Source organism: Trichechus manatus, unplaced genomic scaffold (assembly GCF_000243295.1).
Source record: "Trichechus manatus latirostris isolate Lorelei unplaced genomic scaffold, TriManLat1.0 scaffold00213, whole genome shotgun sequence".
In the NCBI taxonomy this organism is placed as follows: Eukaryota; Metazoa; Chordata; class Mammalia; order Sirenia; family Trichechidae; genus Trichechus; species Trichechus manatus.
In genome coordinates this window covers 3,032,425-3,049,506 of record NW_004444149.1, presented here as the reverse complement: position 1 = coordinate 3,049,506, position 17,082 = coordinate 3,032,425, and the positions used below count along the sequence as shown (strand labels likewise).

Here is a 17,082-nt window from a genome sequence, read left to right as displayed (position 1 = left end):
CTACGGGACAGAGTAGAACTGCCCCACAGAGTTTCCAAGGAGGGCCTGCTGGATTCGAACTGCCGACCTTTTGGTTAGCAGCTGTAGCTCTTAACCACTAGGCCACCAGGGTTTCCGGAGTCTTCTTTGGGGGGTAATGAAAATGTTTTGGAACTTGAACATTGTAAAAGTACTAAATGCCACTGAATTGTACACTTTAAAATGGTTAATTTTATGTTACGTGAATTTTACCTCAATAGAAAAACAATTATTTGGGGATTAGAAAAATCACCTAGACGATGAGGGTAGTTCCTTCCATGTGCAATGTTTTACTGAAGGTACACGGTTAGAACCTGGCCCTTTGTTCCTCTTCCTTTTCCTTACCTGTTGGTCTGGAGTTTTAGCTGAGAATTCATAGGCATTAGAATTTGCTCAGCCTGGCACTCTGGATAGAAAAGTTGAAGTTTTTCAAATACCTACAATGGGAAAGGAACATATTCCTCATTTTTGGAAAAGACAAATGATCTTTATTCACATATGGACTTGGGTATAATAACCCTAGAGGGATTACATGTTGATAAGTGACAACTACAAATCAACAGTCTGCTTAACTTCTAATTAGCCTAGAATCTTCCACACTACTCGTTTCTAAAATGAACAAGGCACTTCAACAGACCTAGGTATTGTAGAATATATAACTTAGTATTAGCCCCGCCTCTGACCACCAAGGACTAGGCATGTGGCAAAGTTTACACTAACCACATCCTCTGTATTACTTAGAGATTAGGAATAAAATAATTTTGAAATTTCTCATTTTAACTCTGGTAACCTGAAGAGAGATTTGGGAGTAAAGAATCTATGATATTAAATTAGCACAGACACTATACAGGTCTTCTACCTCCTGTAAAGTGCTCTTCTACCCCACACTGAATCAGAGAACCAAAGTCAAAATAAAGAAGAAGAAAAAAATCAGTCCCAAATTTAAAGGAAGAGAAAATTAATAGTAACTTTTCTTCTAAATTCTAAAAACAATAGGAAGATTTAGCTTTTAGCCTGAGAACTACTGGAGAAACTATTCATATTCTTACACCTTCCAGAAGTAGGATTATATTTCATCCTACCTGTGAATATATCTAAATGGACTATATCAGAAATTAATCCTCTTGATCCTATTACAGTGTTCATGTTCTTGTGCTCATGGTATGGGGAGTTGAGGTGAATGCATGGGCTACAGTTTCTAATGTCAATACTTCTATAGAAGTAGTTAGCAGGAGTGACAAAGATCTAGGAACTATAAACCTGTTCTGGGGATCCTTCCAGCAATTTTTCTTTATCTCTATCCAGACAAAGTTCTTCATGGATGATAAGAGAATATAACTTTCTTATTCTTGATATACAAAAGCAAGATGTTGGTTTGGGAGCTTACCAGGATCTGAACTTCATCAGATAGTTCCAACAAATTCCCCTCAAACTGCCCAGAGGAACTGTTCATACAGCGAACAGTGACTTTGATACTGGTCCGACCAGCTGCTTTTGTGTGGACAACCATGGCAAAGTTATTCTCTACTGGAAGCTGGAGAAAAACCTAGACAATAAGGGGACAGATTAAGAAATATCCATGAGTAAATACCATGCCCTTCTCTCTCTGATGTACAATGAGGAAAATGTATGTTGGAAATAGCTACTTAGAAGAACTAGAGTATAAAAGAGTATTTTCATACTTATTCATTTTCATATTTCTAGCAGCATTAAAAAAAAACCAAACCATTGCTGCCAAGTCGATTCTGACTCATAGCAATCCTACAGGACAGAGTAGAACTGCCCCACAGGGCTTCCAAGGAGCGGCTGGTGGATTCAAACTGCTGACCTTTTGGTTAGCAGCTGAGCTCTTAACCACTGTGCCACCAGGGCTCCCCCAGCAGCATAGTCACCTCTAAAGTTTGAACCTCTGTTTGTACGGCTCAACTAACTCTGGCAAGCTTCCTTAAGATTTTTATATTATCTTGAAGTCAATCCACTGATAGGAGAAGAACGAACATGAAGGAAGAGGTTTCTATAGTGGGTTCAGGCGGCAGGATTTAAGATGTGAGAGAAGTGAGGCAACCTACTCTTGAGATTCTGGGTGATAATGAGGAAGAGAACAGGAAAGGGAAGCTCTTCATCTTAGGACTATGCTAAAGCTGGTTAACCATCTCTCTACTTGCCTCACACACCATTCCAATCTAGACTAGATAGGAAGGGTTAGAACTTGACAGATTTCTGGTAATAGGGAAGGTAGGGCCAACAGCAAGGCAAAATGTTTACCTTTTTGGCACTTGTTTCATGCCCTCTGTCCCCTGCATTCTTGCTGTCCAGAGCTCTCAAGACCTTCCTTTCAGCTCTCCTGACTCACATAAACTCCCAAGTACCAAAATCAACTTTCCCTCCTCCCCCATATAAAAACTCCCATTTTCTTTGTGCAGTTCTCAATCATTTGTCTGGAAAAAAGTTTCATGCTAAAGAATGAGTAGTTTAAGCCACCATCTAAGATGCATCAATTGGTCCCAACCACTTGGAGTAAAGGAGAACGAAGAACACCAAAGACACAAGGAAAGTATTGGCCCAAGATACAGAAAGGGCCACATAAACCAGAGACTTCATCAGCCTGAGACCAGAAAAACTAGATGGTGCCCAGCTACCACCAATGAACATCCTGACAGGGAACACAACAGAGTATCCCTGATGGAACAGTAGAATGATGGGATGCAGTACTCAAATTCTAGTAAGAAGACCAGAATTAATGGTCTGACTAAGACTGGAGGCGCCCCGGAAAGCATGGCCCCTGGTTGCTCTATCACCCCAGAACTAAAACAATTTCCAAGGCCAACTCTTCAGACAGGGATTGGACTGGACTGTGGGACATAAAGTGATACTTGTGAAGAATGTGCCTCTTAGACAAGTAGATACAAGAGACCAAAGGGGCGGCTTCTGTCCAGAGGTGAGATGGGAAGGCAGAGAGAGTTAGGAGCTGGTTGAATGTTCATGGGGAATCAGGGGCAGAGGGGAGGAGTGTGCTGTTGCAGAATGGGGTGAGCAGTTGGGGTCTCATAACAATGTATGTAAAAAAAAAAAATTCTGTATGGGAGACTAACTTGCAATGTAAACTTCATTTAATTACAACAATAAAAAAAAAAAGATGAATTAAATAAGATACGTGCCCTCAGGGAGTTCACAGCCCAGATACGTAAACAAGAAATTTAACACAGCATAATGAGCACAATAATATTATAGGAAAACAGCTATGAACAAATAGAAGAATTCAAAATTTTGGCTTATAAGATTTCACGTTAGAGTTAAAATACTAGATTTTAAATTTATAAAATAAAAGCATTCTGAGAGAAGCATACCTATAAAAGCATGAAGGATCTAAGCATATATTAAAGATGATTATAGAGTTCATAGGCTAGAGGGTTGGATAAGGGTTAAGGTGGGCTAAGGTGGGGAGCATGATGAAACAAGCAGGCAAAAGCCTTGTATACTAATAAGGACATCAGATTTGACTCATAATTAGATAATGGGGAGTCAAAGGTTTTCAAACATGAGAGCTAGATGACCTGGCCTATGTTTTAGAAAAGTAATTCTGTTCACAGTCAGATGCTGATTAACTGAAGGTGAGAGAGATGAGAGGCAGGGGTATCAATGAAAAAAAAAAAAAAAAGAATGAGTAGTTTATAAGTTATTTAATCCAAGCGAATCTCTAAACCAAACCCGTTGCCATTGGGCCAATTCTGACTCATAGACACCCAACAGGACAGAGTACAACTGTCGTAGGGGTTTCCAAAGCTGTATTCTTTATGGAAGCAGACGGCCACGTCTTTCTCCCACTGGTGCATTCGAACTGCCAACCTTTTGGTTAGCAGCCGAGGGCTAAACCACTGCACCCCCAGGGCTCCTTAGGGGACCTCTAGGTGATGGCATTGCCACAGTGTAGGAAATCCAACCTGTGTGACATAGAGACCTTTCTATTGCCCATTTCATCACCCAATTCACCTACACTGGGTCTGAGGCAGGAAAAGAAAATCTTTGTATGGCTCTCAATCATTTATTCTACTAGAAGAGAGAGTTATACTTTAGTTAGGGACGGTGAAGGAAGAGAGAAGCAGAAGAGAAGCTAAGGCCTAGGCCATGCCTTTCACATGACTCCTATCTGCTATTCAACAAAAAAAGACAAATCCCTCTGTAGAATTGTACCAAACTAATTATCATTCCATCCCTCCCTCAATGCCAAGTCCAACCAGGCTCAGGAAGACCCAATGACTAGCTTCAAACAGATTTTTGCTTTTTCCAGATCTATCCTCTTTTCTTTGTAACTGATTCCAGAAATATCCTCCTAATTCCAGCTCCTCTGTTCTCTCCCAGGTGTACCTCTAATTCTTTGTTCTCTTGGGCACTGAGCTGTGACCTACGGGTACCTTGGCTCAATATTTACCTTCTTCCCAAGGTAAAGCCCAAACCTAGGTGGTTGCCACTGTCCCGAGGCCACCCTGGGTAGATCCATCCAGCTGATGATCAGGTAACAACACTGTGAACTAGGTAAGGTTTGTCAGCAGAACCCACCTTTCTTACTGTTTATGTCAACCACCCATCATGCAGCACAAACATGATTAATAATATAATTAAATGTGTCTGAACTTGTTAGATTGTATTATACATTTAAACTCCATGCATACAGACTTTATCTTCAAAATGTGCTACTCATATAACAGTCATCTACTCACAAAAGCAACCACATTATAGGAAACATTGCTTGTGCAAGTTCTTTCCAGCAAAGTATATTCATAATCATATGGTATTTCTGAGTACATATTTGGATTTCTTTATTTGATTTGCAGGTTTCCCAGTTCACAAAACAACAGGAAAAAGAGATAAGCAATAATGATGTGCAGTTTAGAAATTCCATTAGTCTAAAACTTATGATGAACTAAAATAAATCCAATATCAACATCCCTAAGGTAATACAAGCGGTCCCCGGGTTATGAACAAGACTCGTTCCTAACCGTGTCTTTAAGTTGAATTTGTAGGTAAGTCAGAACAGGTGCACACGGCTCTTATTTAGCCTTACTTTAGAGCAAGGAAAGGCTCGAGGCCCTTTCAATGATTTAAAAGCTGCACATACAGCAAGTGAAGGTAATTGTGATGAAGAATTTGTTGCAAATACGGGTTGGTTCCATCGTTTCAAAGTGAGGGCAAATTTACATAACATTAAAGGGCAAGTAAGCTCGGCTGCTACCCAAAAGGTCAGCAGTTCAAATCCACCAGCTGCTCCTTGGAAACCCTATAGGGCAGTTCTACTCTGTCCTATCGGGTCGCTATGAGTTGGAACCGACTTAACGGCACCTAACCACCACAACGAGGAGTCGTCTGTAAGTCAGACATTCGTAACCTGGGGACTGCCTGGGTAATAAACAGATCAATTCACACCTCTGAATGCCTGGGCACTAGATCCAGCACATCTCGTTTGCTCATGGACCAGTGGAATGTGAGCCCAGGTTCGGCATTGCTGAAGGAGAAAGGAGTCTGAGTACTGGTCACTCCCATGACATAAACTGGCATCTGAAAAGAACAAGGGACATTGGTCTATACTATATCCCACCCAGCTGACCTTATCAGAATAACGAACCAAGAAGTCAGCCCTCATACTGACCTTGGTAGCTGTGACGAGTCGAGTTGCAGCTGCAAGGATCCTAACAGCCCTTAGCTGAATGACTTCAATCTGCACTTCATCCTGCTCAACAGGGTGGAAAGCAGGGCTTCAAACCCATTTGTTCCTGTTCGAACCCCTGCTGAGGATTTGCATTTCTATCCCAGATATACTGAATCAGAATCTACAGTTTAACAAGATCCTCAGGGGGTTCTTATGTATAAGTTTTGAGACCCACTGCTCTACTAGAGGGTCTCAGAATTGGTCCCTAACCAGCAGTATTAGCATTGCCTGCCAACTTGTTAGAAATGCAAATTCTCAACAGGGGTTTGAACTGTAACAAACTGGTTAGGCTGAGGGAGTGTCTGTAGGGTAGACAGAGATGCTTATGATAACTAGTTTGTTTTTGACATTCAACAAAAAACCTTATACCATAGATATGTTTTTCTTGTTTTTGTTCTTTAAAGAATTCCTTAAGGACAGGAATTCTGTCTTACGACAATGCCGAGTACTCTGGGAGTTTTTCATGACAGACTGCATAATTTCCATGCCTGGTTACAAGAATGCCAGATGAGTGGGACTAAATGGATTTTTGTGGGCTGCTGACACCCATTTAATTACGCCCCCCACCCATCTCCCAATATGGTTTCCAAAAGGAAGAGGAGAAGCAGAGCGGAGCAAAGAACCCATACCTGGGAAAACACAATGACTTTGCCAGTATCTTCGTTTACTGTCTGGATGGTGCCATGGACTATAGCTGTGCCAACCACCTTCCCTGTAACTTGCCCCCTCCTATTAACAACAGCCACGGTCTGATTACTGATGGAGAAGTGAATGATTGACTGGGGTTGGGGACCACCTTCAGACATTACCTGAAATTTAAACATACCAGTGAATGCCTGGAGCATGGGGAGAAGCCACACCTCTTTTCCCAGCAATTTGTCCAAGCAACTTCTTCATCTTCCTCCAGTTCCCAACCAGCATATCCCACATGAAATCAAATGTACAAGAAATGGAAGTGCTGCAAATGAGCCACGGGACTCCAAGACATACTTTATACCATGTACATCATGGATCAGAGAAAATATTAATTTTATTCTTAATCAGATCTTGTTGTACTTGGCTGGGAGTAGAAACAGGAGGCCTATAGGAAGAAGGGTGTGTGCGTGGGGGGGTGTGCGCGTGTGTGCGTGGCTGTGCGTGTGTGTGTGGGTGGGCACGTGCATATGCGTGAATGTGGGTGTGTGCGTGCGTGTGTGCGTGTGTGTGTGCCGGGAGGGGAGAAAGGCGGGATGAGGAAACAGGGTGAACCTTACTTCTCTGCCTTTAAGATCACCTGCATCATGTTAGCTGGAATCAGCGTCATTTTCTCTGGAACAAGTCTGAATGGAGGAAACACCTTGAAGGAGGAAGCCAAAAGGACAGCAGTGACTGACTGGGGCCCACCTTCTAACAAATGGTCACAGTTTATTCTAAGGGAGAGTCCTAATTATGTACAAAGAAGTTATACACAGAGATATATGTCTTCTCCATGAGTAAAACTTTTATTTATTTATTTATTTTTATTTTTTATTTTTTTAATATTTTATTGTACTTCAGGTGAAGGCTTACAGAACAGATAGTTTCTCATGTAACAGTAACACACATGCTGTTTTATGACATTGGTTAACAACCCCACAACATTTTAACCCTCTAAATTCTCAACTTTTTTTTTTTTTGGTGAAAATACACATAGCCAAAGATACGCCATTTCAAAAATTTCTACATGCACATTTAAGTGACATTGACTACACTCTTCTAATTGTGCTGTTATTCTCACTTAAGATGGAGGCTTAAAGGACAAAATAGTCTCCCATTTAACAGTTACTACAAATGTTGCCCTATGAAAACTTTTATTTTTAATAGCACAAAATTGAAAATGACTTAAATGGGAATGCTTAAATAAGTTATTATATATCCATTTACTGGAATAAAAGTGGCCATTAAAATTATGTTTACGATTCACTTTTCTTTTTTACTTGTTTTCAAACAAAAGTAGAGAGAACAGTACACGAATTCTCGGATATCTATTGCTCAGCTTCAACAATTATCACCACATGGCCAACAATTAGTGTTTAATGACAAAACTTTTGATATAAGACTAAGGTGAAAAAAGCAATAGGATTCAACCATGTCGAAATAAGCATATGAAAAAAGTGAAGGAAATATACTCAAATCTTAGTAACAGTTTGCCTCTAAGTAGTGGAATTATAGGTGAATTTCATTCTGCATTTATACTTCCAAATTTTCCACAAGAAATATGTATTACTTTTATACAAGAAACAAAACTCAAAAATAAACCACGTTATAGCAAGAATTAGACAACTATCATTTTTTACAGTCAAATGATTTTCAACTTGAGCAAACAAAATAGAAAAGGATTAAAAAATGCTAATTAAGATGAAGTATGGATTTTGGATGAGATAATTTCCTTACTTCAATTTGTCGAGGAGCTGATGTGAATTTTCTCCCCATCTTGTCCCTGGCAACGGCCACAAGTGTGGTTTGTCCAATGGTGACAGCTCGAAGGATATAATTTTCAGAATACTCATCCTGTTCCTCCATTAGCCTGTAAAGACCCGTGAATTGACAGGTGAAAGACATGTGGTTTTGAGAGTGGACGATTACGCATCTTTCCACGATGTTTAATATTTTCTGCTCATTTTAACTCTGTTCTACAGAGATTTGCCAGAAAAAAAACTTCCGGAGTCAAGAAAATTTCATGGCAATGGCAGAAAGCTCCTGAGGGTCAAAAATCTGTTCTAAGGCTCCAAAGGAATAAGGGCAATGTAAACACAGACTGGCAGAACTGCCTTGGAATTCCTGCATTTCCCCTTTCCCAGAGTGGAATACCAGTACCTCTGCTTGTAAACACGTTTTCAAAGGTCCTGTAGCCTAAAGCACCCTTGAAAGGATATGAAGTTAAACGCATCATTGTTCTTAATGGAGAGGACAATATACTTTCTTTTATAGAAAAAGAACTGGGCGTAACTGTGAGATTAGACTTGGTTCTCCTAGATGATGCTCAGCTACCACCAGTGACTGCCCTGACAGGGAACACAACAGAGAGTCCCTGACGGAGCAGGAGAAAAGTGGGGTGCAGAACTCAAATTCTAGTAAAAAGACCAGACCTAATTGTTTGATTGAGACCGGAGGGACCCCAGAAGACATGGCCCCTGGACTCTCTGTTAGCCCAAAACTAAAACCATTCCCGAGGCCAACTCTTTAGGCAAAGATTAGACTGGACTATGGGACATAAAATGATACTCGTGAAGAGTGTGCTTCTCAGCTCAAGTAGATACATGAGACTAAATGGGCAGCTTCTGTCTGGTGGTGAGATGAGAAGGCAGAGAGGGTCAGGAGCTGGTTGAATGGACACGGGATATCAGGGGTGGAAAGGAGTGTGCTGTCACAGTATAGGGAGAGAAACTAGGGTCACATAACAATGTAGGTATAAATTTTTGTATGAGAGACTAACTTGAATTGTAAACTTTCACTTAAACACAACAATTAAAAAAAAAAAAAAGACTTGGTTCTCTTTAGTTCACCCAAGAAGGGTTTCAGAAAATGGAAATATTAATGACACATGATTTCAGTCCTAAAACAAGACAGTTGAAGATCTGGAAGGGGTATTTTGTAGAGAGCCGAATGTGGGAAGAAAGTATGGACTGAAAAGTACCATGACCAAAAACGAAAGGTGACAACATGACATAGCCTGGGGGACAGCTGACCTGGCTACCTGGAGGGAGACTCTCCTGACAGTCAGCACAGGGAGGAAGGCGTACTGAAGTGGTACTCACGTCAGGGTCCCAATGGTACTAGCCAACTGCAGTTTGAGTTCCATGTTTCTAAAGTATTTATTTCGGAACGGGCGTTTGGAAGAGCCAAGAACCCTCACAGTCACTAACACGGTTTTACCTATTTCAACCTAATTGTTAAAAATAAAAGGTAGATTTTAGTAAAGCTGTTTCATTCACCAAGGGCAATCTGACTCTTAGAGGGCAAACTTAATTGTTCATGCTAAATGCTCCTGGCCAGCCTTTGATCAAATAAGCCTAATCTATGTGTACTATTTTAAGTGGTTCTTTAACACTCTATTTATCTTCTTTATATTTAATGTTGGAATAGTTTTTTCAGGGCGGGTATTTTTATTAACACCATACAATACTGTGTGGTATACACACACAGTAGCCGAGTGGAGACTATATTAAATGATACTAGGAACGTGAGAATGAAGCCTGCTTTCATTTATGACATAAAGCAAAGATCTCTCACCTTATCAATCAGATCAAGCTCCAGCTCATGTATGTCTGACACCCTGAGGTGGGCCACTGCTGGACCCAAGAAAGCCAAGCACAGATCATAGACCTCCAAGGTGAGAAGTCCAGGATGTACTGGAACTAACTAGAAGGAAGAAGATGGTAGCTGGGTGAAGCAAATATGCTTCAAGCATAATCATAGCAACTATTTTCACCCAAAGAGGAAAATGCAACATCTTACCTTCCTTTGTCACGGAAACTCTCAGAGGTCATGTTATAGTTTCAGGCATAAGTACAGTATGTACCCTTAACATGTGATGTTTCAGTTCATGGCAAAATAGATAACTTTAACAAATATTAACTGACAAATAGAACAGTTTAAGTTGATTGAATTCAAGTAGAATTAAACATATATATCAGCTTCTTAACTACGAACAGGGAATGGATTTCATGAAGAAAACCAAGTTTGTTTATGCTGCAATTACCAGTAGGGAGAGAGAAGCACTGAGCTGACTGATACTTTATTTTTACTTCTTGTACTATATATAGCTCATTTTACTTGGATCCACAATCAACACCCTTGGAAGCAGCAGTCAAGAAATCAAAAGATGCATCACATTGGGCAAATCTGCTGCAAAAGATCTCTTTAAAGTGTTGAAAAGCAAAGATGTCACCTTGAAGACTAAGGTCCGCCTGACCCAAGCCATGGTGTTTTCAATTGCTTCATATGCATGTGAAAGCTGGACAATGAATAAGGAAGACCGAAGAAGAACTGACGCCTTCCAATTGTGGTGTTGGCAAAGAATATTGAATATACCACGGACAGCCAAAAGAACAAACAAATCTGTCTTGGAGGAAGTACAACCAGAATGGCTCCTTAGAAGCAAGGACGGTGAGACTATGTCTTACATACTTGGGACATGATTTCAGGAGGGATCAGTCCCTGGAGAAGGACATCACGCTTGGTAAAGTACAGGGTCAGCGAAAAAGAGGAAGAACTTCAATGAGATGATTGACACAGTGGCTGCAACAACGGGTTCCAGCATAATAACGATTGTGAGCATGGCACAGGACCGGGCAGTGTTTCGTTCTGTAGTACGCAGGGTCACCGTGAGTCAGAACTGACTTCACGGCACCTAACAACAATGTACAACAGCTTGTTCTTTCACATCCTTCACCTGCACATTGTACCTCAGTCTCTCCTTTTTAAAAGGAAACATTATGACTGAGGTGAGTTAAATTTCTTTAAGCTCTTAGAAGGAAAGAAAATACATACATATGGCATTATCAGTTATTTTATTACCGTAAAAAACCCACCAATTGTCGTCAAGTCAGTTCCGACTCATAGCGGCCCTAAAGGACAGCGCAGAACTGCCCATAGGGTTTCCAAGGAGCAGTTGGTGAATTGGAACTGCTGACCTTCTGGTTAGAAGCTGAGCTCTTTAACCATTACACCACCAGGGCCCCTTTATTACTATAAGTCAGCTAAAAGCAAATCTTTTGGCATACTGACTCTAGAGTCAGCTTAATATTTTGAGGTGTCATATCCTGGCTGAAAACACCATAGGTTCACATTATAAAGTCAATAGTATATTTAAATATCTACACAGTTATACACTTTGAAATTTCTAGAAATGAGACTTCTTTTAATGAAAATTTATAATGAGATGTCTCCTATACAGTCTCTGTTTAACCAGAAGCAAAAAATGACCAGCAAAAAAAACAACTTACTTTTGGATGAAGCATCTATGTAGGATAAAAAAAGGGGAGAGGGATTTCACTTTTGTAACAAATTTTAGACACACAATGGAATTTTCCAATCATTCTTGAAAGAGTGAGTTTTGGCCTGAGATCATCCATCAGGGAACTCACCTGGAGAGAGCTTTCTGCTTCCAGGTAAGTGATGGTGACAATATCCTGTTCGCTGCTGTTGACTAAAAAATAACCAGATCCTTCCACAAGGCTAAATATTTCCTATGGAAAAATAAGACAAATAATATTCCATTCCCTTTGGCCTATAAATAATTCAAAGTAAATAACTTACACCTACCTTAGAAAGAGTACGGGATTAAAAGATTAAAGTCAATGGACCAAAGAAAAAATATGATTACTAAAGTATAACTCTTAAGAGTATTGCAACTAATTATCATATATGCATTATGTATGTGATTTTCAACACATAAGTGAGTTTTTTTTATTATACTGTTAACTTTAATAACCCAGTACTCTCCCTTCCAATATGATTGGATTTAACGAAATCCCAACAGCTTCTACCTTCACATCAGGATGGTTATAGATGGTGGCATTCTCTGGCAATACAGTTACATCATCCACCAGGAGCAGCTCCACAGCTACAGATCTGGGCAAGTTGGAAAGTTCCTAGAAATGTAATAAGAACCACAGAGGTGAACATCAACTTGTAATTCCTCAGCTCAGTGAGGGAAGATTCCAGTACTCTCTCAAGTGCCAAAGACAGAATCACAGAGGTGACAGTTCTCAGACTTACATCAGCTGTAAAAACTTTAAAAGAAGAATCTTAAATTTCAGTTATTTAATTTACATTTTTTAATCCTGATTAAACAAAAACGTTCACTCACCTTTGGACTTTTTGTCTCTGAGTAGCCCACAAAATTGACTCCAATGAGTACAGTTCCTTTTATCTGATGTACTTTAAGGATCTGATGACCTAGAAACACAGAAAAATACCCTGTGAGAAATGATAACATGTAGAATACAAGTATCTCCAGAAAACCGAACTCTGCCCTAATTTTTTCCCGTACAGTGCTGTATAGCAGGGGAAAAATATTGAATGGGGAAATACACAAGAAACAGAAACCTAGGTTTCTGTGCTGGCTCTGCCATTACATTCCTATGTGACCCTGAACAACCATTTCACCTCTCTGTTTCTTTGTCTATGGAGGGGTGTGCTGGGCAAACTCTAAAATTCTTTATAGATCTGATGGTGTATGGGTCCAAAATAGACTGATAACTGGTGTATGGGGAAAATTTTGTTTGAGTTACAAGTAGGAGTGAGAAATAAAAGGACAGTCTTTTGGGATCTTTCATGCTTCTCAACTTTCTTTATCTGTAAATGTCATGTCATCCCTTTACTCAAAAGTTTTAAATGGCTAACTATTCCTTATTGGATCAAGTTCAAACTCCTTAAACTAATATTAAAAGTCTTCCATAATCCAACCTGCTTTACTCATTTGTTCTTTTTCCTTTTTTAAAAAGTTTAACAAACACGAATCTGCCACTTTACTTAAGCCAATTCTTCTTATCTTATCCTCAACACACAGTGATCATGCCTAAATTTGTGCAGCATTTTCTCATGCTGCTAAATTCATTCATTCAACAAATATTTATTGAGGGTCTACTATATGCTAGGCTCCATGCCAGGTAACGAGGATACAAAGGTGAAGAAAACGCAGTCCTTGCCTTCTAAGAAACACACAGCTTAGCGAGGGGGGCCTGAGAGGTAAGCCAGGCACTGCGATATACTGTGGTAGTGCTATTACATAAGTATGGAAAGAGTACTATAAGAACACAAGAAGGAACATTTGCCATAGACTGGGGGAATAAAGGGACAGAAAACTGGATTCCTAGAGGAAGATTTCAGCCTAGTGAAGATGCAAGAGAAGGCTGTTCTAAGAACAGAGAAGATACAACATATGCAAAGGAAGGAGGTATGCTAAGGTATGGGTGAGGATCTAAAGCTGCTCAGTGTGGGAAAAATGAAGGGTATGTGTGCAGAATGATAAGAGGTGAAGCCAAGGAAGTAGGCAGGGACTGGTATGCTAAACTACAACATATGAACTTCATCCCGAAAGACATGGGGAATCGCGGAAGACAACAAGGTGACAGGATAACCAGTGGGCTTTGGCATCAGAGAGCTTGCTGATTCATCCATGTACTTTAATCTCAAGGCCTAACACTGTGCCTAGAACATAGTAAGAACTCAACAAGTGCTTGATTACATTTACAAAATGGGGATAATAATGTCAATTTCTCATGGTTGTCAGAGGTTATATATTGAATTGTGTTCCCCCAAAATATGTGTTGTAAATCCTAACCCCTATACTTGTGGATGTAGTCCCATCTGGGATTAGGATTTTCTTTATTACGTTAATGAGGTCATATCAGTGTCGGGTTGTCTTAAACCAATCACTTCTGAGACATAAAAGAATCAGATTAAGCACAAAACCAAGCAAGCAGGAATGGACGAAAGACAGATGCCACATGGAGATCTCCAAGGAATGCTGAGAAGAAAGGATTTGCCCCCAGAGTAGACAGAGAGAGCCTTCCTCTAGAGCCAGTGCCCTGAATTTGGACTTCTGGCCTCCTAGACTGTGAGAGAATACATTTCTGTTCATTAAAGCCACCCAATTGTGGTATTTGTGTTACAGCAACACTAACTAAGCCAGAAGGATTACATGAGAAAATGTGAATAAAGTACTTAGTGCTGCTTCTGTTATGGCATGAGAACTCAGTAAACAGTAGTTTAAAAAAAGGATTTTAAGAGAAATATTCAGATTTGTATTTCTGAAAGATCACTCTGGACAGCAGTGTGGAGGATGGATCAGAAAGTAGCAGAGACACCGTGAGATCAGTTAGTAGGCTAATGTGGTAATCTAGGGTAGAGATGATGGACATTAGTGGTGGAGCTACAAAAGGAAGAACGAAACCCGGAAATGTTTAGATGACATGACGGCATCTGGTGATGGACTGGTAGAGGTTATAAGGAGTACCTCTTTCTTCTCTACTACTTTATACACTGACTATCATACTATTAGTCTTAGCATTATATTGTCATGTTCCTAGTTAAGCACTTAAACTTACTCTTTGGTTGTAAGCTCCTTGTGGTAACTTGTGGATTGTAAGCCCTTTATTTCTCCTTCTCTAGTGTTCCCTATTTCACTGAATGGTTCCACCACCCACTGTCTTCGTTATCTAGTGCTGATACTAACAGAAATACCACAAGCAGATGGCTTCAACAAAGACAAATTTATTTTCTCACTGTCTAGGAAGAAGTCTGAATTCAGGGTGCTAGCTCCAGGGGAAGGCTTTCTCTCTCTGTTGGCTCTGGGAGAAGGTCATTGTTATTAATTTTGCCTGGTCAAGGAGCTTCTCAGCACAGGTACCCCGGCTCCAGAGGATGCGCTATGCTCCTGGCTCTTGTTTCTTGGTGGTATGAGGTCCCCATGTCTCTCTGCTTGCTTCTTTTATATCTCGTAAGAGATTGATTTAAGATACAGCCTAATCTTGTAGATTAAGTCCTGCCTCATTAACATCATAGAGGTTAGGATTTACAATACACAGGAAAATCACACCAGATGACAAAATGGTGGAGAATCACTCAATACTGGGAATCATGGCCTGGCCAAGTTGACACATATTTTGGAAGGACTCAATTCAATCCATGACACCTACTCATATGCTCATGCCAGAAACTTAAAAGTTATCCTTTGTACCACTTTTTTCTTCACCTCCTGCAACCCATTCATGGAAGGTTAATGGCCCACAGGAAATCATGCCTGCTATATCCATGCCCTTGTATAGCCCCTGCCCACCTTGACTCTGGTTCTGGCCAGGTGACTTGCTTTGTAAATGGGATATCAGCAAATGTGATATAAGCAGCTGGTTGATAAGCACTTGCACATGAGGGCTTGTTGCCCTCTTAGAACCTCATCTAGTGCTTCTTTCCCCCTCTCTAAGCGAGTCTCACTCACCTGCTTTCAGCTCATTCTTGTTATTTCCTCTTCCTACCACCTCCTACAGTCTCAATTTAAACATTACTTTCTCAGGGTAGACTATGTTATGTCCCTCTGTTATAAGCTCTCAAAGCACCTCGTATTTGCCCTTCAGAGCACCTAACACAACTGTAATGCTTAAAGTCTGGCTTCTCCAACCAGACTGTAAATCTATGAGGGCAGAGGTTCTGTCTGTCTCATTCACCATCACATCTCCAGTGCCTAGCAGAGAGCCTTATATGTAGTAGCCACTCAAGAAATAATTTCTAATAAATGAATGCTATTCCCATAATATTAGGTAAATAATAGGCAATCGATACATTTTAAAATTAATTCGATTTTACGTTCTTGTGAGAAATGTTGGATCCTAGATCCTAGCTTTGCAAACAAGGATTATTCAGCATTATTTTTCTGAAAAGTATAAAGATCAAAGATAATAAAAATACATAATAAAATTAAAATAAAACCTTCTCCCATAAGGAAACACTCAGCGCAAAGCCGTTTAGCAGGTAAATGAAAGGATCTGTAAATTTTCACAATACCATGTAGCCGGGTCTGCCCACTGCCATCATCCTTTGATACCATCTCCATTGACTTATAATCCTCAAAATAGGCTAATGTTTCATTGGAAGATTTCCATTCTAGCATTAGTGAACTGAAATTATCAAACTTTCTCCTGTGTTGATCAAACACTGCCAGTTCCAGGACTGTGTCCCTCAGGCTTGACACAGGAATCTGCATTAAAAGAAAAGGAAAATTTGGAAATGGATAAAGGTGATGGTTGAACAACATGATGAGCATAATTAATGTCACTGAATAGCACACGTACAGAATGTTGAAATGGCAAATGTTTTGTTACATATATATTTACCACAATTAAAAAAAAAAAAAGCACAGGAAAAAGGAACATCAAGCAAAGAACAGAAGAAAACTTAAAAACTTATTTAAAAAAAAAACACCAAAAGGGGGACCTCATACCATCAAGAAAGCAGTGCTGGGAGCAGAGTGCGTCCTTTGGACTGGGGTCCCTGCGCCGAGAAGCTCCTAGTCCAGGGGAACATTGATGAGAAGGCCGACAGAGAGAAAAAGCCTTCCCCTGGAGCTGATACCCTGAATTTGGACTTTTAGCCTACTTTGACTGTGAGGAAATAAACTTCTCTTGGTTAAAACCATCCACTTGTGGTATTTCTGCTATGGCAGCACTAGATGACTAAGACAGAATTTGGTAGCAAGAGAGTGGGGTGCTGCTCTAACAGATCCCTAAAATGTGGAAGCGGTTTTAAAACTGTGAATGGATAGACGTGCGGCAGTGACAGAGGACCAGCAGCAGCAGAGAACCAACAGCAGCAGAACCAGGAGACCAGTGAAAGATGGT

General features: G+C 40.2%; 1 protein-coding gene across 1 annotated transcript in view; it reads right to left on the bottom strand.

The window, feature by feature from the left end:
- Positions 1-17,082, bottom strand: part of NUP210L (nucleoporin 210 like) — a 115,969-nt gene that overhangs the window by 28,715 nt on the left and 70,172 nt on the right. Inside the window, exons 17-29 of the mRNA XM_004388580.2 lie at positions 16,250-16,442; positions 12,555-12,643; positions 12,232-12,336; positions 11,830-11,931; positions 9,974-10,102; positions 9,499-9,626; positions 8,135-8,267; positions 6,996-7,058; positions 6,352-6,531; positions 5,663-5,743; positions 5,440-5,571; positions 1,406-1,564; positions 364-455 (exon numbers count right to left, since the gene is read on the bottom strand). Of these exons, the coding sequence (XP_004388637.1) occupies positions 364-455; positions 1,406-1,564; positions 5,440-5,571; positions 5,663-5,743; positions 6,352-6,531; positions 6,996-7,058; positions 8,135-8,267; positions 9,499-9,626; positions 9,974-10,102; positions 11,830-11,931; positions 12,232-12,336; positions 12,555-12,643; positions 16,250-16,442 (1,586 nt within the window). The remainder of the gene's footprint in view (positions 1-363; positions 456-1,405; positions 1,565-5,439; positions 5,572-5,662; positions 5,744-6,351; positions 6,532-6,995; positions 7,059-8,134; positions 8,268-9,498; positions 9,627-9,973; positions 10,103-11,829; positions 11,932-12,231; positions 12,337-12,554; positions 12,644-16,249; positions 16,443-17,082) is intronic.